Genomic DNA, 24,204 nt, shown 5'->3' with positions numbered 1-24,204 from the left:
CTCATCCTCAATTTACTACAGCCAGTTAATTACTGAACTAACCTTGCATTAAACAAGCATTGGAATAAGTGTACCAACTTCTCTCTGCTGAGGTTCTGACAGCTCTTGCTCTACTAGTAATCTGAAGCTCCACAAACATGAGAGCATTCTCAGATGATAACAAGGTTTCTCTGTCATACGAGCAGAATGACCTTTTCTGGCAGCAGAACTTTCTCCAGGCTGCTAACCATAGTATCAGATGAAAAATTCAATGAACTTTCTACAGCACAAGCAAGCATCATGAAAGAAAAATGGAGTTTAAGCTGCCTACAAAAGTTCAGAAAAAGCCAAAGCATAAATATTCATGTGGATGCTTAATTACTTTATCACCTATTTAAAGCAGGTATTCTTGTAAATAAGCAGTTTTACTTCTGCTTTCCATGCCTTGCAGATAAAGTGTTGTCYTTTACACCAGGCATTAAGTCTATGTCTGTTGTCAATCTAATTCAAAACTGGCTACCAGAAGTCTCAATAAGCCAATTCTTACTAAGTATGCATTTCTCTTCTAATGAGGAAAAATGTTTAGTATGGATGGTATCAGGAAATCTGAACTAAGAGATAATTAAGAACTGTGCAAGAGGAAAAATAATCTCTAATAATCCGTCAAAACCAGTTGTTAAGCAAGTCGCATGTCTAAGAAGTTAAAATAGGTAATCCTTAGAATTAACATATGCAAGTAAACCATTTTTTCCTCAGCTGGAACGGAAGCTCACCTCTTCATATACTTTCTTGGCATTGCTGTTATCTCCCATCAAGAGGTAACCAACTCCAAGGTCATTCTTGAAAGAAATGTCACTGGGAAACAGATGAACTAATTTCTGTAGAGTAACTAGAGAACCTCTCATGCGACCTAATTTCATTGAACAAGACTTAGTTAAAACTATGAATATGAGTAACAATAATAACTCACATAATGCGTTTATCTAGTACACAGTCAAAGAAAATACAAATTACAACCAGATACTTCACTTTCACTAATGATCACTGTTCATGCAGAACTTGGAATAGATTTATGCACATAGGAGAATATTCAACTGCTTAATTGTCACATGGGGTGTAGTCTTATGAGGAATACTTCAGGAAATCACCAAGAATGAATATCATGCAGTGTTATGGGAGCCTCTAGTGGAAAACTGTTCACAGTGTAGCAGTGTCAACAAATTTTTTAAACTTTAGTTGCTCTTTCATTTGTAGATGTCAAATTGCTCAACAAAACCAGGTCAGTGTTCTAAAATAAATTTACTTCTCAATTAATTGGAGTTATTAAGCACATTGTTACAGTTAAGCAATAGTTCCACTGAAGATAATCATGCTTTAGGTATACTTAAAATTATGCATGTAAATAGTTGACTCCCTGGACAAGGTCTTGYTGAAGCATAGTAAGATCAAAACAAGTTGATCTTAAAATCCAGTTCATGGGACTAGAACTCTTTCCTTCACCTAACTTATCTGTGTTTCATATAATAATCACACTTCCTGTACCTCAGAACTGAGAGCTAAATTTTCAGATGTTTCCTTTATTTTTTAGTATTTTTTTTTTAGGGTTCCATCCTCAAGTTCCCAGTCCAGTCCTTGACAAAGAGAACTCAGACCTAGCTCACCTTAACTTGGCACGTGCTGGGAGTTTTGGAACTTTTGTTATTCAGACTGGAACAGTTCACCTTTATGATCAAAAGGACTAAGCCTTCCTGCTGTTGTTTATCGTGGTATAAATTAAATATATGAGAATATGATCAGCTTAGGAAAAACAGGAAATTCACAKATCAGTATAGCAGGCAAATTTGTAAAAAGTAATAGAAAAATACAGGAAAAAGTTGTGTAAAGGGCCACTGTATCAGTGCCTTAAAAAAATTATTATAAATCATTCCCTAAAGTAATGAATATAGATCTGCATCGAGCCACTGCTGTTAAGTGAATGTCTGTACTTTTTCTTTCTTTCTTTCTTTTTTTTCTTTTTCTTTTTTTTTTTGAGAAATCTATTGGCTGGTTATTTCACTATTTACATTTTACTTTTTTAAAAAATAGGATCAAGAACATCAGCTGGAGGATTGCAGGGTGCTTTTTAATTAATTGCCTAATAGCAATCTTAGGCTTGGGTCTAATAGCTGTCAAAGGTGTTGCTATTGGTAACTCAKTTTGAAAAGAGTATGAATAAATTCAGTTAATTAAACAAATAACTTTGACAGAAACTTAGTAATAACAACAGGTGATTTCTTCTTGACAAWGGTATCCTTTAAAATTACAATTTCATAACAGTATGTTAACAGCTTTCACATAGATTTTATAGAACTGCACAAATGCATTTAATTTACATTTATTACATGTGCATTAAGTTATACTCTGTATTATCTATACATCTTCTTTTCAAAAATAGAGCTTTCCAAAATATCAACAGAAGGAAAACCTTGCAAGTTAAAACATTAACCGTGAGTTCAGCTCTGCTTCTCTCTTTTTTCTGTAAGACCTTGTATATGCCATTAACATCTCCATAACTCTACTTCAGTTAAAGAAAAAAAATCCAACATTTTCTCCTTTCTCTACCAATAAACTTTCTTTGAGCATCTTTAACCACAGCTACTCACAACACTTAGTGCTTAACTGTATGCAGACACTGCTGTCATTTGGACAATTTTAAATATTAGTTYAACATTAATATTCAAAAAAAATTTAAAGATTTTTCATATGTATTCAAGAAACTAGAAACACAAGTCCTACTGAAAATTCAAAGTGCTTTTAAGTTATTTGTGATCTTTTAAAGTCTTGTTCACACATCTTTCATAATTTTTAATCCATGCTCAAATCTTACCGAGAAACTGCTGCCTGTCTGCTTCTCGTTTCAAGCTCAATTTCATCAGATCTGAAGGAACATTTGGCAGACTAGCCACCTCATCATAGGTGTTGATGGCTTGTTGCAACATCTCATTACTTCGCATTTTCTCAGCTAAGTCATCTTCAGACTGGATAGAATAATAAAACTATTATTAGAACACATAATAACCCAATGTATTTAAATATTTTTATTTTCTCTAATGGAAAACTTTGTAATTGTTCAGTGATAGGATTATTTTAAAATTATCTTTAATCTCTATATTTGGTATAACAAGGAAAAGTTAGTTGATTGTGCTTTGTGATAAGGTGGATATACTGCTAATTCTTGTTTTCTGCAAACTGTTTGAAAGCATAAATATGAGAAAATTTATCCCTAAAGCATACACCATCATCATCAGTACATACACTAACACATATTTTTGGGTAATATGTATAGAAGTCAGAATTTCTGCTTTTAAAATTAAATGAAGAAATCTCCTTTAATAACATGGAAAAAGTGTAATTTGTTTTGTATGGATTATTTGTAGACCAAGCCTAATAATGAGAGTAATATGTAAATCAAAACACACTAATTTTTTTTATTATTTTTTGATATTTAGACATAGCTTTGCATATGGCTTTCCTGAAAAAAATCCTGGGAATTAACTTTACTTTTACATATATAATACTTCAAAAACTTCAATTTGTTCATCAAGTTCAGGAGCAGATCAAATAATGTACTAGATCTCTGCTGTGAAATTACAGCTTCAGTGAAGCCAAGTAGAAACTACTACTGTTTTCACCTGTGGTAAGGCATTTTGATACTGTTTCTACTGCTGGGGGGGAAAAAAAAGACTATGTCATATGCTGAATTTTTTAAGTATTATTTTATATAATTTTTATTCTGACATATCTACAAATGCATTTTCATATCTTTCTTGCATTCTTCCAAAAAACTTCTATTTTTACTGGCTTATTCCTTCTTAAGCCAATTAGCAGTGTAAACGCACTACAAACATCTCATCAGTAGAAATATATATTGGTCAATCTAAATTCATTGTTTATCACTTATATATGCATTAATTGAAAAAGTTTCAGTTGTATTAGCAGGATATGTTTCAGTCAGCAGTTAACATCTGGAATCTCTTTGCACTTCTGTCCTTTATTTTTTTTTTCCAGGCTTCTCCATGTTCAATGATGTATCCTGCTGTTTTGAAATTGAGTATGGAAAATATCTAATAATATGTTTACTCAGTCATGATTGGATCAACTCCAAGACAGGGGTTGATATGTTGGTTTCAGAGATAAATTCAGAAATCAATTTTAAGAGGTTATTTATTTTTCTGATTTATATTCACTAGTAAATTTGCTTTTCCCTTTTTGAGGAAGTGGCAGGGTATAGGATAGTAAAAGATAAATAAGGAAAAGATAAAAAATATCAGAATAAGATCACAAATATAGATGCTACAAATCATATATTATCTATAATATATGAAAGAGATATATTATCTATAATATATGGAGGGAGTCCAGCATAGGGCTACAAAGATGATCAGAGGGCTGGAGCACCTGCCCTVTGAGGAACGRCTGCGAGAGCTGGGCCTCTTCAGCCTGGGGAAGAGAAGACTGAGGGGGGATCTGATCAATGTGTRCAAGYACCTGAAGGGAGGGTGTCAAGGGGACGGGGACAAACTCTTTTCAGTTGTCCCATGTGACAGGACAAGAGGCAATGGGCAGAAAYTGAAGCACAGGAAGTTCCACCTGACCGTGMGGGGGAATTTCTTCMCTGTGAGAGTGACGGAGCACTGGACCAGGTTGCCCAGAGAGGTTGTGGAGTCTCCTTCTCTGGAGATATTCAAAACCCGCATGGATGTGATCCTGTCTAATAYGCTCTAGGTGACCTTGCTTGAGCAGGGAGGTTGGACTAGATGATCTCCAAGGGGTCCCTTCCAAACTCAACCATTCTGTGATTCTGTGGTAACGAGGTCTAAGATCTCTCTATCTACTGTTCTTCTCATCCTTAAAGATATTAACTATTTCTGCAGAATATTTTTGATACCTAAATATAGCTCTAGAAATCAAATCAYGAACTGCTCAAATTTCTGAAAAAACTCTTGCAGAATTTTGGAGAAAACAGTTGCCTTTTAAAGTGATTTAAAGATCAAGAAAATTAGTCCTCACAATTTATTGGAAATAGAATCTACAAAATTAACATGTAAATATTGGTTTATGCTTCATAGAGAAGGAGAGGGTACACTCTTTTGGTGAAATCCTAGGTTTTAGCCTCATCCCTCTCTGCAGTTTTATTGTTAGTTAGGGATGAGAATGCACTTTGTTGGTGTAAGTTGGTATAAACACTTCTTTAAAAGTAAGAGTGTCTTATAATGTTAATCTTGAGAGTAATCCATCTGTTAGTGAATTTCCCATTCCTTTCCAACAGCTTCACCTAAGCTACACTTGATTCAATAGAAGTACTGTCAGTCCGTCAATGTAATTRTTTAGTAAAAAATGTTACACATTAACCAGAGCATACAAAGACCACTGAAAATTGAAATAAATTCATAATTTTTATATATTCCCAGGAAGCATATGCCAATTATGATTCCAGATCTTGGTCTGTAGCTCTTCTAAGCATTGCTGAAGTAGTATATAGTGACTACAAGTTATTGTAAAGCAGCAAGTAAGTTGTGTCACTTGGAAGAATTCTGAATGAGAAAAAATATCATAGCTGGCCTCAGTTATTTGTCCTCCTCCCTGAAAGCAGTGAGCTAATGAGGAGACAGGAAGAGTATTCTCTTACACGTAACCAYAGATCCTTAAAAGAGGTAAGTACTAAAAGTATAATTTAGCAGAAAACTGTATCCATCACATATGCAAAGTTAGGCAGTCTGCTAATGTAAGAAGGTAAAGAGTTCAGCAGACTATCCCTCCCATACAGCATTAAAGGATCGGTCTACTGAGTATCAAGTGCTTTTGTGATAAGTTTTCAGATAACCGTAGCTGTGATTATAGCATGACTATTATCAATCAAGTGAAAACTGGCTGTGACTCCAATCCAAATGCCTCACTAATTGTATCACAACACAATTCCTCTTCACTGTGAGGATCTCACTTTGCTCATCTTGATTAACATGAGTTCAAACAGGCTTTTATTACAAATAGTTGAGCGGGATAATCCCACTGTTCATAAAAATACAAGGATTATCCTCTTCTGAAACATCTCAAAATGGCACAAATTATTATGAATGCAGAGTTTATTTATTTTCCAATGYTTTCTTTATCTGGAGGGGAATACCTGAAACAGAAAAGCTTACTCCATAAGCAAAAGAACTAATTAAGCCTCCTTGCCTACAAATTTGTGTTCTTTACCTTTAAGGGCCTCCCTATAAAAGCTGAAAATCTCCCTTCCTTCCYGTATCTCTTTCAACATTCCTCACTAGGCAAAAAGCATCACTTAGCCCAGAGCAGACTGACATGTGTTGATTTGCCACATGCAGCAAACAGCATGCGATGACTTAAGTTCTGCCTGTTATTCCTGCAGTGGGACATTAGTTGAGGTTTCTCTCTTCCCATTCGCCTGGCAGTCTTCATGAAAACTATAGGAACTATACATCTTTTTGTGTTACGTACCCTTCATCCCTCTAGACCAAAGCTAGACAAAAGCCCTCAAACTACCGGAGGAAGTAAAGATGACAGAAACAGATACCATTTGACAGATAACATAAACCAATTTTCCTTAYAAAATGTCTGCAAAATTAAAAATGAAGCTGACTGTGTCTAGAACTCCATCGTTAAAACCTGTTTATTCTATCTTACTTATTTTATTTTATTTTAACATTTATGACACTTTCTCAGTACCTGTGCTTTTCCATATCTTGCTCGTGGACTCTGTGGATATTGATTCACTAATGCTTCAAAGGCCCTTAGAGCCTCTTCAACTTTTCCCTGGAAGATAGAGATTTTATTTGCATGAAAATAGCATAATATCACATTAGTTACYCCGAATTAAAAACAAACAAAAAAAATCTAGATTGCAAATTAACAGGTTTCACTCACATTTTTGTTGGGTTTTGCTGGTTACTTGTGTGAAATTCATTGTGATTAGTTATAAAAMAATATTATTCACTTTCTATAGTAAAAACTAATAGCTTTGTTTTTATTTTACTCCCTTTTCCTTTGCTGAGTGTAAAAAAATGCTGAGATGACTATTGCTTTACTACACCAAAATGTGCAGTGAAGACTATACAGCTAATCCAAGTTGAAATGTAACATACGGAATAAGAAGAAAACTCTATATATAATTAAAAATTTCACCTCTGCATGTGACCAACTGTGGCTCTTYGAGGGAAAGTAATATTGAACCTTCTGTAAGTATATGAATGCTTCCTCTTAATTTTAAAATAAACTATATCCCTGAGACCTTCACGTGTACCCTGCATCTCTTCCCTGTCCCATATGAAGTCAGAAAGTAACTATGGTATTCTCATGATTGATACTGACTAGCAAGTAAGGATGGAAATTGAGAAGAACCAAYTGCACAGTTAAATGGGAACTAAGAACTCCTCTGCAAAACTTGGCATTAGATCCTACAGCCACATCCAACACTTACAGCTGTATAAATATGAGTCAGTTATTATACACAACTGTCTTGCTATCTTCAAATAAATGTTACATGCATCTGGTTTGCTACTAATTTTATCCTACTTCCTACAAGAAGTATGATTGTTTGCAGTTCACCAAGAGAAACAGGCAGGAAATCAGTCAGTCAGCTGATGTTATAAGCATCATCAGAATTTTCTGTTATGTCTCTCAGTCTGATCAACCAACAGTTTAAGTAGCAATAAGGATCAAAATGCATTTTATTTTTGTATTCTACCATATTAACAAGACTTCTAAAGAAAAGCAATAGCAGAGACAGTTTGAGACTAGTCTCTAGTAGGTCTTCAGCCTCTTCATAGACCTATAGAAAATCTGAGGCTGCACGGGTGGCAATATAAACCTAAATATGCTCAGTCAAAATCTCCTAACAATGAAGAAACATCCTATACCTYCAGAGATTAAGATGGTTTTATTGTACTGTACAGTAAGTGGCATATTCAGCCATCTCAAATCTAGGGCAGAATGAAGACCTGCAGTTCTCTGCATACKGAGACTATCTGGGAGGCATATCAGCATTTTGCAAGATCTACACCCAAAAGGCTTAAGGTTTTTCATTTCTAACAATCAAGTAGTTTTGCTTCACTATGTAATGTGAAATTTGATAAAACGACATGGTTGACAAGGTCTATATTTCAAAAATTTTCAAATAAAAAGAATAACATTGGAACTGATCACAGAAGAYATCCGAGGAGGGGAGCTTGGGGTCTTGGGGGTTTTTTATTTGTTTGTTTTCCTCCAGAGTCAAATATTCCATTCAAAATCACCWAAAGGTCTTGTTGCCCTTGGTGAAAAGCATGAATGTCTGTTTAACCCTTAGAGCAGCTGCATGGAAGCAGAAATACTCTTCAGATGCATGCGGAATTCCGGCAGAAACACTTTTTCAGCTGACGCTCACGTAGCACATGAACACATACAGAGAGATCCACATTAACACACTTGCATAATCTAAGTTATTTTATAATACTCAACTTCAATTCTCAAATAGGCAAGAACTCTTTAGAGTGGACTGCATATCATGGTTGATATGACAGATCTAACTCTGTTCCACAGGATTGATTTAAACACTTTTTTCCTCCCACAAACACCAAGAGTTGAAGAGTTACAGTTATTCTGTTGGTTAGCACRCAGTGATTAAGTAACATAAAAATACTTAGACAAAATGAAGTATTCCTCTCCCTTGCGATTCCAAATTAAAAATTCAGCAGTTAAGGTACATACTTGCAAGGTTAAAGGTGAAAAAACAGACATGAACGAACGTACATTCAAGATTTAAAAAATAATTAAAGATAAACTACCASACAGAAATGAAAATTGAAGTACAAGTGTGCTCTGGATATTTAATTTTAAAAAGTTAATTTCACAAAAGGAAATCACAAAGTAGTTCTCCTGTTTTCCAAGTTAATTTTTAAATATATTCATTTGTTGTTCAGAATTGTAGATTGTAACCAAACATTCAAAACTTACTTTTTTACGTAGTTTTTCTGCAGCATCTAGTTCAACTTTAATGGTCTTATCAAACTTGTTTAATAGCTTTGGTTTTTTCTTCTTTTTAGCTAGAAAAGATTTAAACACACATAGTTCATTACTTTTTTCATATTTCACAGCAATTGTTTGAAGTAGATTTTAACTAGAGACTAGTATGGTACTGGTAAAGTGCATGATTTTCCAATAAGGYAGTTTCAAAATACACTGGAAAGAAATTGATTTCTTAGTTATTTATAACAGTCACAAAATCCTACAGGAAAAGCAATCTTCAKTCATTCAGATTCAATAACTTTGCAGTGGAGTTTTTGATCAAGTGCTTTTCATCTTATATATTCAAAGTTTTTTTCTTTCCAATAGTCAAAAGAGTCTAAATGATTCATTAGAGAGGGAAGAACTATGTTTTTTTTCCACATTTATATGAATACTGTGAACAATTTCATTACCAAGAAGTGTTAATCATTTCTAAAGTTGTGTGCAGACATAAAAATATCTATTTGTTAAAAAATAAAATAAAATAAAATAAAATAAAATAAAATAAAATAAAATAAAATAAAATAAAATAAAAATGTTCATAGAATCACAGAATTATTCAAGATGAAACGGACCTCAGAAAATCACCTAATCCAAATTCCTGCTCAACGCAGGTTCAATACTGAATTTGCTGGTCAAGATCCCTTCAAGTGATCAAGCTTCTGTAGCTTAAACAAGTTATCGCATGTTAGCAGAACCATAGCAGTATGTAGCAAATCAATTTTGAATTAAATTGTGTAAAGCCAAATGTGTTTGAAACAAATTGAAGTTAATTCTGTCAACTTAAACAGCTATTTACTTTATAGCAGTCACTCAAATAATSTCTATTTGTTTATTATTTTCTCTATTTTGGCATTAAATATATATTACAAGAAATATATTGCAAGAAATATGGAGATAGACTGCAGAAATCTTTTCTCTACATGTGTATTAGGTAAACTTGGCTTTTGCACTTCATTTAAAATACATATTCTCYGCTACAAAAAACTACTGTGTATGTATATTTGTAATCATAGAATGGTAAGGTTGGAAGGGAYCTCTGGAGATCATCTAGTCCAACCCTCAGCATAGCCCGTAYGGGGATTGAACCCATGATCTTGGCATTAGCAGYACCACGCTCTAACCAGCTGAGCTAAAYCTGYCCCCAAATCAGAAGTATATATTTTGTTTAAATTAGGTATTACTGTGTTTTTTTTGCTTCTCTTGACAATAAGYCAGTAATAAAATAAAAAGAGGGAAAACTATTATTTTCTTTGTAAGAGTTTAAACAGAAAGGGCCATGATTGGTATGTGTAAAACTAAATCCAAACACCATTCTTTCTCCTTTACCTTCAAGGAAATAATGAGACTAATGCGTACAGCTTAATATCGCAATATTGCCACAATGCTGTATGCTGTATGTTGGATATCCTCTACAAGGAATTGTAATTAGTTACATTTTATTCTGCTTCTGAAGTTGTCAGGTGCACTATTTAGCAATGCCCAGACCAGCCACATTTTGCTGGAAGCTCTGCTCATGATTCATTAAATATTACCTTTTCCCCAAGATCCTGATCCTGTTCTGAGCTTTAGGTAGATAAATCTTTTTATCTACATCAGAACATCAGAGAAAGATCAATGCCATAGTTGAGACTGAACCACTAATACTAAGCCAGCCCAAGCATTAGAAGGTTTCACAAGTTTTAACTGCTTCTATATAAGATAAAAGATTTGACCACCTTTGGTTCTTTCTGTGTAAGACTTTTATTGTCATGTCCAAAACTGAACTCAGACAATTTGCACATACCTTGCACTTCTTTCATAAACTATTCTACTAGCTTGGTAGGCACAGTTAAATACATGATGTTGCTTTTCAGGGGAGGARGATAGAATTTTAAGCAGTGATTGAAACAATTCCAATAAATCCCATTTACTTATTCACAAAGGTCTTTAAAAGCTTTAAATATAAAAATGTCTTAAGACCTATAAAGGAAAGGTACATAAGTAGCACTACATTATTATTATAGTCCTGTTGATCTTCTTTATAATAGAAATGTAAAGTTCCAAGGCATTAACTACCAAGAAAGTAATAAGGAAAAAACTAAGATTTACAAGAGTTTACTGCTTTTTTCGGTATAAATTATCAAATAGGATGGAGAACGTGAAAGAAATCTCAATGCATTAACATGTCTTCTAACCACTTCAGYGTTTCATTGTAACCTATGACTTGAAATGAATGTAATTATGATGGAATCAAATGGATCAAAGAGATGCTTTGCACTTTTTTTTTTTAAACAAACAAAACTTCTGCTTTCCAGGAACTTCCAGAATAAAACTTCCAAATGCACAATTAAATRGATTCTATTAAAACACTCTGCTAGTGAACACAGAAGAACTTTGAATAAAATGAAATATTCTTTAGTATAGCACAATTAGCTGACATAATACAGCTGATGCTAACATCTTTTGTTTCTTGCCTGTAAAAAATATAGTTGAACTGCATTTTTTCAGTATGGCTGATATTCTACCCTGCTATGTCTTAAACATTAACMATTTGCTAAGTGATGAAAGAGATGGATTTACTATATTGTCACACAGTTAAAAAAAAATAAAAATAAAGGATTTCTACATGGGTTCTGTTCCAAACATTCACATGCTCACATTCAGCAGAACTCACAGAACTAGCACYGTTATAAGAACAAGAATCCTAAGAATCCCCCATCCTTGGACCTTGTATCAGGACATGACTAACAGGTAAGGTCAGAAGTTTCCGAAAAAATGAAGTTTGATCAGAAAATGTCAATTACATGCAAAAATATTCCAACTTAGGTTCAAGAAATCATTGCTAATTCTGATACCTGACTTTCTCAAAACCAAGTKCAGATGAATCTGGGGGTATTAGTCCCAGGGACTGATAAAACACAAATAAAGTAAGTCTGCATAAGAACTTTCCATATTAGCTGAAMTCACAGCTCCTAAGTAAAAGTGCCATTTGTTGTTAGCAGGGAAACTCTAAAGCATGTCAGTCCCACTGARTCCCTAGACATAGTTTAGAAGGCTTCCAGCCAGTCACCTTCCTCATATATTGGGTTTACTTCTGAGGCTGTACATGCAAGAAATGATGTAGAACAAAATAAAGTCAATTCTTAGTTCCTGTGCCATGAATCAAAATCTTTTTATACACCATTAGGTTACACAGAAACTGTGCATTAACTAAGAGAGTATAGATAATTGTCAGCTTTCTAACTTTAAGGGTTCACAGACAGACACACAGTCATCTGGTCCTTCAACTTGTTAAGCATGGCAACAGTGATGTTGCTTTGATGGAAAGACAAGCTTTCTCACTCACTGAGAAACTCTCACCACCTGTAGGAGGGTTTTTCACAATGCCTTTGAGTTKACAAGGAGATGGGACAGAAACAGCTCAGAAGAGAGAGTGAATGGAAATGTCAGAAGTCTGGCACAAACATCTAAGACTGCTTTCCCCTGCCTCTGATTTTGATGACATGTTGGAAGAGCCTTTCTGCTACCCTCCAYTACAAAAAAGTATTATCTTTCCATTTTCAGTACAACTATATATCAGCTCTAGACCAGCAGGAGATCAATATGCAAAGCTGAAAAAGAACTGTTAACATAAATATTATTCAGCTGCTAGGCACCAATATAACACAGTAAACATTATATAATGAGCAATTATTTTCATCTGCCCATTTTACTCCAATGCTAAAGGATTCATCTGGGAGCTTTCAGTATAACCATCAAGCATTTCTGTATATTAAATAGATAGCCTGTTATCCCTGCAGGGGTATTTTATTAAATTATACATTGCCTCCTTCTTGTGTAATAATCCTTTAGCAGATGTGACCTAATATATTAAATCAGATGTTACAAAGAAGTTAATTGATCTGGTTTCAGAGGAAAAAAAACAAGTAATTTTTCTCCAGTGACTTATGGATTTCAACACGTATCTGAAGAAATGCATAGTCACACAACTGTTTGGGAGATTTATAGTTATCTGGTTGAGCATTAAAATGGTAATAATTCTTTTATACATCGTACTATTGTCTTGCAAGAATAATATTGAGAATTTTCAGTARGGGTCTCTCAGATGCAAGAACAGGCTTGTTACCCTCAATCATAGGATTGCTGAAGACTGAATAGATGACATAAAATACTTCCTCAGAGAAAAGMGTTTCCACTGTTAAATCAACAAACTAGGAAGAAGTCTCATAGGAAATCATATACTAGCTCTTTTTGTTGAAGAATAAACTTTGGCCAGTGATGACAAGCAATCCCCTATTTCCCTTCTGTCTTATGATATGGAAAAAAAAATAATGAGAAGGTAAATATTTTGGAAATGGCAATGTGCCATAAACTAAATAGTTTGCAATGTGATCAAATGGCAATGAGATAGATATTTTATATATCTATTTTGGTATATGAAAACTAAATCACCTAGCATATTTTATGCTTTTTATAACAAAAGGAACCTTATCATCACCAAAGATAATGATAGCCCTTTTTTATAAAGCAGAGAAAAACACCACTTGAAAAATAATGAATGCACTGCTAGACACTCAAGATCAAAAAAGCATTATGCGAGAAATAAGTAACCAATTGATTAAAGGTTGATGGAATCTCTCACTTCTGAAGAATTTTTTTAAAATATTTTTTGTCTTGAATTGTCTGGGGAGCTAACATTTTACATCTGTACAAGCAAGAATGAATGGGAAAAAGGTAATAGTAAAGGGTTTGCCTCACTGGAAAAGAGGTATATACAATCATGTAAAAAGTAGCTATAGAGATGGAAAGAGTAAATTCTTTATATCACCATAGTTAGGTCAAGAAATGAAAAAATGGTACAAGGGAAAATCTGGCTTGAACATGAGAACACTACGTATGGGCACTCTAGAACATACGGCTGAGGGTAGTTGTGGAATTCTTATTATCAGAAAATTTTGAGAACCTGTTGTAAAAGATTTGGCAGGTATGACACACATAATTGATAAGTTTATTGGCCAATAAATAGACTAAGCAAAATTTCAGGGTCCCATCTAGTCCTGTTTTCTATAATTCCTGTAATACATAGATACATCTCAATGCATTTTGATGCTAAAGCTTTTTGAACAGGCAAGTTCAATTCTCTCATTTCTTAGTAAAAGATTCCTCTAGGAAGCTCCCTGCACCAATCATCAGTGTGACTGAGATTCTTCATAGCTCTGTGCCAATGAAAGAATATCCAAGTTCAAAAATACAATGGGTCAATAGCAGATTCCCCTCAACTTCCCTGGAAATTATTAAACATATACGCTTTTATGTTCTGCAGCTTCTAATGATCTCTTAAACTTTTGCTCATTTCCTTTGTTTCCTTCTCAGGAGATCATCTTCTCCTAGGTGGTTCGCAACTTTGATGCCTTACTCTAGCTCTTCCATTTCATTCCTACATTTGCTCACAATCTGTTCCTTGGTCCAACTTTCATTTACCTCCCTGATTTGTTCTTAGCTACCTCTCTTCTTCCACACACTTGTTACTCACGTCCTTCTCCATGAGTATTTTCTCCTAAACTCTCTGGCCTCCAAATCCTGTTACTGATCATCTACCCTATTGCTACTCTCTGACCCTGCTGTGTACTTTGGAAAATGATTATGGCTACAAGCAGCCATAACAGTGACCTTGGGAAAGATGAATGCAAATGACAAAGTGTCTCTGCTSTCACACATAATATTGCATGCGCCTCACAAAAAATGGTGCAAATAGAACAGCAGTAGCCCTTTGCAAGAAACATTTCACAACTTTGTACATGTAATGCAGCACTGAGTTATGTACCTGCAAACTGTCGCTACATGAGTTAGAAGCAATACAACTACTTAGTTCAGCAGCAGTGCTTGATGGCATAACTCTTTGCTCTCTAGCTAAAAGTTCATACACTCATAACTTGAGAATTTCACAAGTGCAGTGACAGCTTCAGATGAAGGCACCTAAATTTAACTGTCTCTACGTAGGCGTTGAAGCCTTGCTATAATCACTGGCAATCAATTGATGAATATCAATTCACACATGCACATGTTGTCTAATATTTCTTCTATCTGTTAAGGCTAAATTCTCCTATGGAGGGAAAAACATACACTGACTCTGCWTTTTTTTTCTTTTTTCATTAAAACACTAGGAAAAACAAAAGAATTAGTGAAAAATACAGYTTGTGAGGCTGCTGTCTCTTTTCCAAACTTTGCTACATGCATTTTTTAGAAAGGCATTTCCAAAATCAGTTGTCCTAATGGAAAACTTCACCTCAATGTTTTAAGTCCAGAAAGCTGTAAGTGATTAAAAACTGTGCCTTAGAATAGGAAGTGATCTCAATTACAGGTGCTATTATTAATTTTCTATGTTAAAAGTAAACATTCATCTAAGTAGTTCAGCTTTTTCTCTTACGTAATTGTTCAAATATATAATCTATCAGGCAGATTATTTTGCAACTCTGATATCATTTTTTTTTCACATAATTAAAATGGAAGTATAATTTCTTCAAACTTTATAATTTTTAATCCAAAAAATTGCCTTAAGAAATAATCAAAGAACGAAGCTTTTCTATTTTTTCTAGACAAATATCCTCAAATGATCAAATGTCTGCATTGTCCAGTTTAACTGAGCAGAACAAAAGGGTTGAAATTGGTGTAAAACACCAAGTAATTCAATTACGTTAGTGTAGTAAATGCATCCAAGTCAATATAATTACATGAAATAACAATGAAATTCATATGGGGAAAAAAAGGTAATACAGAACAAACTGTTACAAAGATTGTATAAGAAAAAAACTAGTAATAATTTTTAAACAGATTAATCTATCTTCCAATGAAAAAAGTCACGTTGCCATTTTGACGTATATTCACRTCAGATTTTATCTGAATCACAAAACAGCCAAGCTAAGAAAAAACTCATTYTCCTGACAGAGAATACATCTGAGGTTAAAGAAAACCTGGCAAAGACCCAGCAGAGATCAGTCTGGCCTCTCAAAGAATTAATGCCTTATTAGCCAGAGCTGGACAAAGTATCACATACTATCCTTGAGAAATCTCAACTGGGACCAAATTGGACAGTATTCCGCACATTCTTGCTGCCTTTTCCTCCTCTTCCTCCATTTTTGCCCTTTTCCATGCCCTCTGCTCTGTTTATGTTCAGAGCCCTGTTCAGTAGAGTGGGTGGGCAAGGTCGCCTGCTGCACTGAAGCCTGGCACCTAGGACCTACCATGCACACCGATGAGTGAGGACATCCTGGCTGGTGCAATTTAGAGCACTGGTAGGAAGGGTGTTTTTCACTTGGGCTAAACTCTCCTGCCTTAACATTTGGAGACTCTGGGGTTCCCAGTTAATGGAGAGGAACAGCAGCCCCCTTTATGAGTATCTATGTTATGCTGTTAGTGTGAATATTTTTCCTAAAACATCTGTCCTAATCAGAATCCTCAGAAATGCTGAGATAATAATGTCACAGTCTCCCTGAGGATGTGGAGGAGAGAAAGACTTTTACATCCTATCTAACAAAGCATCTCATAAGTTTCAGTTGTTGTCATTGTAGGAGGGTGGGTTTTTTTGCCGTTTCTTTCATTTTCTTTTTTTTTTTTTCCTCTTTTTGTCCTCTTTGCCATTGTAATGTCACAGGATATTTCCTATTGCTTTCTTCTTGTATCTGGCCCTACTGGCATGGAAAAAGAAGGCAGCTCTGTGAAGACTATGCGATACCTTGAATCATTAAGCCTTCTGAAGCTATTTAACTAAAATTCTAAATATTCAGAAGGTTTTGGGATTCAAGGTAACACACGGTCTTCACATGCACCTATGCTGCACTTAGTGCAACTAGGTAAGTCTTTTAAARGAAAATTATAACCTTGGCATTTAACTGTATAATAATCTCTCCTTATTCCCCTTCTTTCTAAATCTAATCTGAAATAAAGGGATTAGTTTCATATCATGGTAGGTAGTATTCCACATAGAAGAACAGAATAGGTAAGGTTGGAAGGGATCTCTGGAGATCATCTAGACCAACCCCCTTGCTCATGCAGGGTCACCTAGAGCATGGTAGACAGGGTTGCATCCAGGCAAGTTTTGAATATCTCCAGAGAAGGAGACTCCACARCCTCTCTGGGCAAAATGTTCCAGTGCTCTGTCACTCTCACAGTCAAGAAATTCCCCCTCAMGTTCAGGCAGAACTTCCTGGGGTTCAGTTTGTGCCCGTTCCTCTCGTCCTGTTGCATGGCATTACTGGGAAGAGTTTGTCCCCATCCCCTTGACACCCTCCCTTCAGGTACTTRYACACATTGATCAGATCCCCCCTCAGTCTTCTCTTCCCCAGGCTGAACAGGCCCAGTTCTCACAGCCGTTCCTCATAGGGCAGATGCTCCAGCCCTCTGATCATCTTTGTAGCTCTACACTGGACTCTCTCCAGTAGCTCCTTGTCTCTCTTGTACTGCGGAGCCCAGAACCGGATGCAGTACTTGAAATGTGGAATCACCACAGCTGAGTAGAGGGGGAGGATCGCCTCCCTTGACCTGCTGGCAACACTTCCTAATGCACCCAAGGATACCACTGGCCTTCTTGGCTGCAAGAGCACCTTACTGGCTTATAGTCAATTTGTCATCCACCAGCACTCCCAGRTCTGTCTCTGCAGAGCTGCTTTCCAGCAGCTCAGCCCCCAGCTTGTACATGGGGTTATTTCTCCCTAGGTGCAGGACCCTGCACTTGCCTTTGTTGGACCTCATGAGGTTCCTTCTCCACCCAGCTCTCCAGCCTGTCCAGGTCTCTCTGAATGGCAGCACAGCCCTCAGGTGTGTCAGCTACTCCTCCCAGCTTGGTATCATCAGCAAACTTGCTGAGGAGGCACTCYGTSCCCTCATCCAGGTCATTGATGAAAAAGTTGAACAGGATGGGACCCAGTACTGAGCCCTGGGGAACTCCACTAGCCACAGGCCTCCTACTATACTCTGCGCCACCAATGACAACCCTCTGAGCTTTCCCTTTCAGCCAGCTCTCAATCCACCTCACTGTCCACTYGTCTAACCCACACTTCCTGAGCTTGCCTAGGAGGATGTTATGGGAGACAGTGTCGAAAGCCTTGCTGAAGTCAAGGTACACAATGTCAGCTTCTCTTTCGTCATCTACCCAGCCAGTCATGTCACATCCATTTATGTAAGGCAACACMAAGCAAACAGTTACCTCATCTGCTTCATAACTCCTTAAACATATTGGATTTTATATTGTTTGACTGTATAATTTACACTTAAAAAAAATCATTGTTTGAGGTGCCACTAATGACAGAGTTATATCCTGACATCAAAAATCTCCCCACGATGCACTCATAATCATTCTCAATGAGGGCTACTTGTGCCAGTCTTAAAYTGCCAAAGTCTAAGAAAGTAATTTCTAGAGATACCACAGGCTTTCTTTTCTAAACACCCTCCCATCCCTGCTGTGAAACATATYTGGTAATAGAGCTCTTGGGATCTTGTGGATGGATACTTTATTTATCCAGGTAAAAGATGGTCACCTGAAGCAGACACTTCAGTGGGCATCTGAAGAATGTGAATTTGACAATGATAAAAAACAAACAAATAAACAAAAAAACTGTAATTTTTCTTTTGTTTGGGAAACTCACTTGGTGAGTTATARCCAGCCTACATGATTCACTTGTTTTTATAGGCTTCCATAAATGAAAAGTTAGAAGATATGAGAAACAAGTAATTGCAACTAGACAGTTTAAAGCAACAACTCTACAATAATTAAAAGATCTTTCTAAATGGTAGTAGTAGAACAGGCAAAACCTCTGTAATCAACTTATCTGGGGAAGCAATCAGACAATAAAAACTGAGGCATTTTAGGGACTAATAAAGCTGTTGAATTTAATGACTATAATAAATCTTTAGCAGCAGTTACTCCAGAAACAATTTCCATTGCAGTAAAAACTGTTCTACGGGGTTTTCCTTCTGAAAYTACTTTTTGTTGATTAGATGTTGTTCATAAGAAACAATTACAGAACGATAATTTTATTTTTGGCACGTATTTCCATCATTCATCTCTCTTTTTCTCTGTAATGAGTTTTGGCTTCATTCAAAGGCTAGAATTAGGCAACCCTTAGATAAAATCAGAAATGAATTTCCTTATTGATTTTTCTGTACTAAAGTGCATACTAATAATATTCTAGTGTTGCACATATTTAGTTCAGCATAGTGTTATGCAACAGTTCGGACTTTGAGAAATGCACTTCTTCTATGAAGTACAACATTGATCATTGTGTCCATGGCTCATATTTGATGCAGGCTTTAWTTAAATATCTAAGTAAGTAAATCAATAGAGTGTATACACTTTTAAAAGTAGAGTTTGTACGGCTGGAGCTCAGCTCACCTACTGAGGTGATCATACTGAAAGCGAACCAAGTGTGTAAGCTTATTCTACAGCCAGTGCAGCTAGTCAAGATTCTTAATGGAATTTAGGGTATGATTCATCCCATCATACAGCAAACATCTACATTTAGCAAGAAGAATAGCACTTTAAACTCCACAGATTATATTGATTAGATCTTTACCAGTAGCAATGGAATTCTACATACCTTGTTCAAATGCAGACATGTAGAGTTAAGAGCACTGCATGTCAACTCTGATAGCAGAACGACACTTGTAAGGTCACTTGTGGAATGAAATTGTCTTATGCTTGGCTTATGTATACCTCTGTCCCTGATACAGCTCAGTTAAGTGCTTCAAACAGATGGTATTCATTTTCACTTTAATGTTTTGAGATTTGAAAAGTAAAAATTACTTTTGTCATTACCTATGTTAATGTTCAGCATGTGGAAGAAACACTTCAGCTGCAGAAAATTATTTTTCCACTTTTTATATCCTTTCTTCAGCAGCATCAATGAAAATTCAATACATGGCAATATAAGCCAAAGTAGAAAACTGAAGCTCCCTACTTAAATTTAGTTTTCACTAGCCTGTATGATCAAAAAACAACTATGTTGTATAAATGCCCTGAATTGTACTACTACTGAAATAACTTAAAAAATTGATATATCTGAAACATCCAGCTCCTTCGACTACTCGATGAAGTATGATCGCATTCTTGTGAATAATTCAGTCAATCCTTCTCAGTTATGTAGAACAGAGAAAATGTGACTTATTAGTACCTATGCACTATTTCATTTTTTTCTCCAGAGAAATATCCATGAAGCTAAGACAGAAATTAGAGGGCAAAGTAGATTATARAACACTACTGATATTCTGTTGGAAGATACCTAGAAGAAAATTGTATTTTCATTTTCTAAGATAGCAATAAAGAATTACTTGTTCTGAATAATAGATTTTTCTTCCTAGATAGAGTCAGATACTTACTCACAAAATACTAGGTTCCTCACAATATGCATTTTTTCACCAGAAACTGTCTAAATTAACTTTCTCTATATCACACATACACTGCTGCAACTCACTAGCTTTTTAGGTGTGTGAGGTTACTCAGAAATACACTTGGGTGGATAGTTAATAGAAAGGAGAGTCTTAACAAACTAATTGCAAAATGKTCTCTGGTCATTGTCTATCCTGAAGGGCATCACATGAGAAAGATCATTAAAGATTGCTACCTGTTTCAAGTTGCCATGACTCTGTAAAGAACCCTACAATTTCCAAGGCTTAACAACCTTTTACAACTATTTTTAAATGGAAGCAAATGTGGCTTCATCTGATACTGATTCATATACCTCACAAATCTATTTAGAACAAAAACAAAGCCGAAAGAAGTCTAAAAAGCCCCAGGAATTTAACAAATCCGTAGTGAGAGTTATGCATGCTAACAGTATTCAAAGGGTTTAACATATCAAGGACTTTTAAGTGAACAGGCAAACTTAAGGAGTTATAAAGACGGAACAAGTGACAGCTGATAAGAGTGGAAACAATTTGCTAGAGTGGCTATTGTCTTCCACTAATATATTAGTGAAAACCCCAAAATAAATGCCAATAAGAAACAAGTGAGCAATCTGTTTATACACCTCATTTTTTTACACCTGCTTCTGTGTTTCAAAAAGAGACACCTGGACTGAGGGTGAATAAACTGAAGTATGCATTATGCACAGCCTCTAAATATAAATTTTAATCAAAAATGATGATTAATCTGAAACACTRTTGGGAAGACAGTAGAGACTGAAAAAAGCAGTGAATGATAAAACCTTTTTAGCTACTCAATACCATTTGACCGTGTCAAACACCAGTTGCAAGGGTTTGTCAGGAAAGCTTATTTTTTTCCACATCTTCTGCATCAATCAACATGAAAATTAATATAGCACTTTACTGAACATAAATCCTCTTACAATAAAATTTCAAGGTCATTAAGTCATTTGAAAGCCCAGTTTCATATTCTGAAATAGATTTATATTCTATAAATTTCTATTGTGGAAGTTAGCATTCGATGTTCATTTCTTTCTGAATATGAGTGGTGCAAAATTCAGTCAAAGTTTCAGTGAGACTTCTAATAAATTTGATGATTATTAAAAAAAATTAAAATTATTGAAAATTATAGAATTTTTAAGACAGGCTAACAAAGTACARTGAAGACTGCAGCAGTGAAAACCGTTAATGTTATAAGATCCATTCTTAAAGCAGTAATTACTTTCTGTTATAGGAGGCCTTTTAGGCTTTACATGTCCAAATGTTTAAAAGCAATGATTACATTAGCCATATATAATGCTTAAATATTAACATTTAACTTAAAGGGTTTGAAAGTCCTATAAACTTACATTTAAAATACAAATATACAAACCCATAACCAACAATATGCATCAAAAAATCATAAAATATATCATTGCCAAGTACTCAGATGTAAAAAATAAAAATAACAGCTGCACAAAAGAATGAAAAGGGTGTTCCTGAAGAAGTCAAAGGAGCAGCAGCCAGCGAATTGCTAAATGTCTTTTTCTCCATCTAGAAGTAGTGGATGATAGTAGATTTGATAGGTACTATTCTGTAGGTCATGCTTGAGCAAGGAGGATGCAGACACAGGTCCAAAGCTTTTGTGTAACATCAAGTGTAATACAGCTAGGGATAGATACAAACCTGATCTGGGTGACAGGGATTGTGCAAACTTCATGCAGTGATAGSGGATGCAGATGGCCAACACCAATGTGAGCATAAAAAGAGACTTGTAACGCTCTTAGCACCACTCACTTTTCCACCAAATCTGTCTCTGAGTATTTTATCCTAATCTAAACTAGATAGAAACTCTTAAAGGGCAAATACTGAGTTGAAGCAGACTGATTTTAGTGCCATCTAGTGTCCTTCTAAAGTACCTACCAGTTTTCCTCAGATAACATGTTCTGAGGATGGATAAGGATGTGTAAGGATGGATATATCTCCACCATAGTTGCAGCTGCTTAGAGCTATGAACCAATTCAAGATTTGAAATCAAAATAATTAAGGTCATGTGATAATACACCTAAGCTATTAAGCACTGTCATCCRTAGGTGGCTTCTACTTCCCTCAGACAAGTTTTTTTAAGGTAGGCAGTGTGCTGCACAAACCCAGCTATTGTGCCTGCAAGCTGAGCACACCATACAGTATCMAACTGGGCTTTTGGGCCCTGGCAGCTCAGGTTGCCTCTCCTCCAAAGACCTCTGAACTGTGTGGTGACGCATCAACCTCTGTAACATTAAACTAGGAATGCAATACTGACAAATCTACCCATAGAAACATAAAAATCTGACTTCTACTACCGATGCAACATCAGGGCTCATTCTTTAAAATAAGGACTTTAAGAACTATGCCTCTGTTATGCCAGTTGCCAAATAAATATTGAGCAAAGAGATATTCCCTTGCACTGCTTTCAAAATATCCAGGAACTGAGTATCAATACTGTTTAATCTAATTTAAATCACTTCTCCCAGACAGAATACTTCTGAATTTCTACAAAATACAATGTTACTTTTTAAAAATACAATAGACTTACCTTTTTCTTTTATTTCTTGCTCAGTTTCTTTTCCACTTTTTCCTAGAATATTAAAAATACAATTTCAATGAAATAAATTTATGTTACTAGGTTATGATTAAGAGTTAAAATAAAAGTAGAATTGTAAAATATTTTCAGAAATAAAGTTACATTATAAATAAAATTACAGTTTACACTCCAGCATGTGATTGGGTATAACTGGGTAAACATGATTTTATTCTTCAAAGTAACCATAATTTACTGTCTGAATGTGGTTACATAAAAAGTCTCTTTCTTTAGATGCTTCACATGTTACATGGTTGCTTCTGTCATAGAATATTTCATAATCTTTCTCCTTTAGCTATTCGGTAGGTTTAAGTGATACCCACTTACAATGAAAGCTATTTGGTTGTGTTCACCAACTAAAAACTACTAGAAATACTAACATATATATATATATATATATATATATATATATTTTGATTAAAAAGGAAAAAACATTAAAATATATTGGGAATCTAAATCTCATTTTCAAAAATGACTTGAACGTTTCAAAGTATTTGTCTTACTGTAACTTTTAAAATAATTTAACCTGCATATTTTGTAAGTATCTGAGTTAACTAAGCAATACTGTGGCAAAAGACRTACTACGCACTACAGCAAAATCACGTTTGTGTATATTGTGAAGACAGTACCTACAGAGATAGGTTTGCTCTCTCCTGTTTTTCTCCTCTCAGCACTTCCTGATGCTGCCTCACTCTATAACATTTCAAGCATGTTGCCTCATCCTTCTAAGACTGTAATTCTGTTCCCAATTTCTTCCCCCCAGATTTCCAACATTTTTTCCAAAAAATTTCTTAGAGAATATTAAAACAAGGATCAATTGACTTAAAAAGTAGTATTTCTCTACTAACTCTTCCAAAAGATACAAGATAACCCTCTCAAGGGCTGTGCTTCTATTAAGTTAGAGATTTTTTTATATAGGAGAATGAAAAAAGAAAATCTTTTTTTTTAAAGCAAATCAGAGACATTAAGATACTCAGCCTTCACTTAAAAAAAAATTGTTCAGAAGTATTATCTTGGGAGTTAAATACATCACAAAAAATGCTGAAAATTATTTCTTTTCCATTGGGAAATAGGGTTATGCACACACATAAAATCAATTTCATATTCTAATTTTGCCCCTTATTACAATCTGACAGCTGCCACTCCTGAACATGCAGATAATACACATCCAGTTTTTACATTCAACT

General features: G+C 35.1%; 1 protein-coding gene across 10 annotated transcripts in view; it reads right to left on the bottom strand.

Moving 5' to 3' along the window:
* Nucleotides 1–24,204, bottom strand: part of ASPH (aspartate beta-hydroxylase) — a 118,060-nt gene that overhangs the window by 29,966 nt on the left and 63,890 nt on the right. For all 10 annotated transcript variants that reach the window (XM_085313552.1, XM_085313542.1, XM_085313543.1 and 7 more), the window contains 5 exons: nucleotides 22,973–23,014; nucleotides 8,971–9,059; nucleotides 6,706–6,792; nucleotides 2,846–2,996; nucleotides 753–889 (listed from right to left, as the gene is read on the bottom strand). In XM_085313552.1, coding sequence (XP_085169678.1) covers nucleotides 753–889; nucleotides 2,846–2,996; nucleotides 6,706–6,792; nucleotides 8,971–9,059; nucleotides 22,973–23,014 — 506 coding nt within the window. The remainder of the gene's footprint in view (nucleotides 1–752; nucleotides 890–2,845; nucleotides 2,997–6,705; nucleotides 6,793–8,970; nucleotides 9,060–22,972; nucleotides 23,015–24,204) is intronic.

This window comes from Rhea americana, unplaced genomic scaffold (genome assembly GCF_003343005.1).
Source record: "Rhea americana isolate MKP2758 unplaced genomic scaffold, rheAme1 scaffold_39, whole genome shotgun sequence".
NCBI classification, from domain to species: Eukaryota; Metazoa; Chordata; class Aves; order Rheiformes; family Rheidae; genus Rhea; species Rhea americana.
Note: the sequence above shows the minus strand (reverse complement) of the source record. Positions and strands in the feature narration are given on the sequence as shown.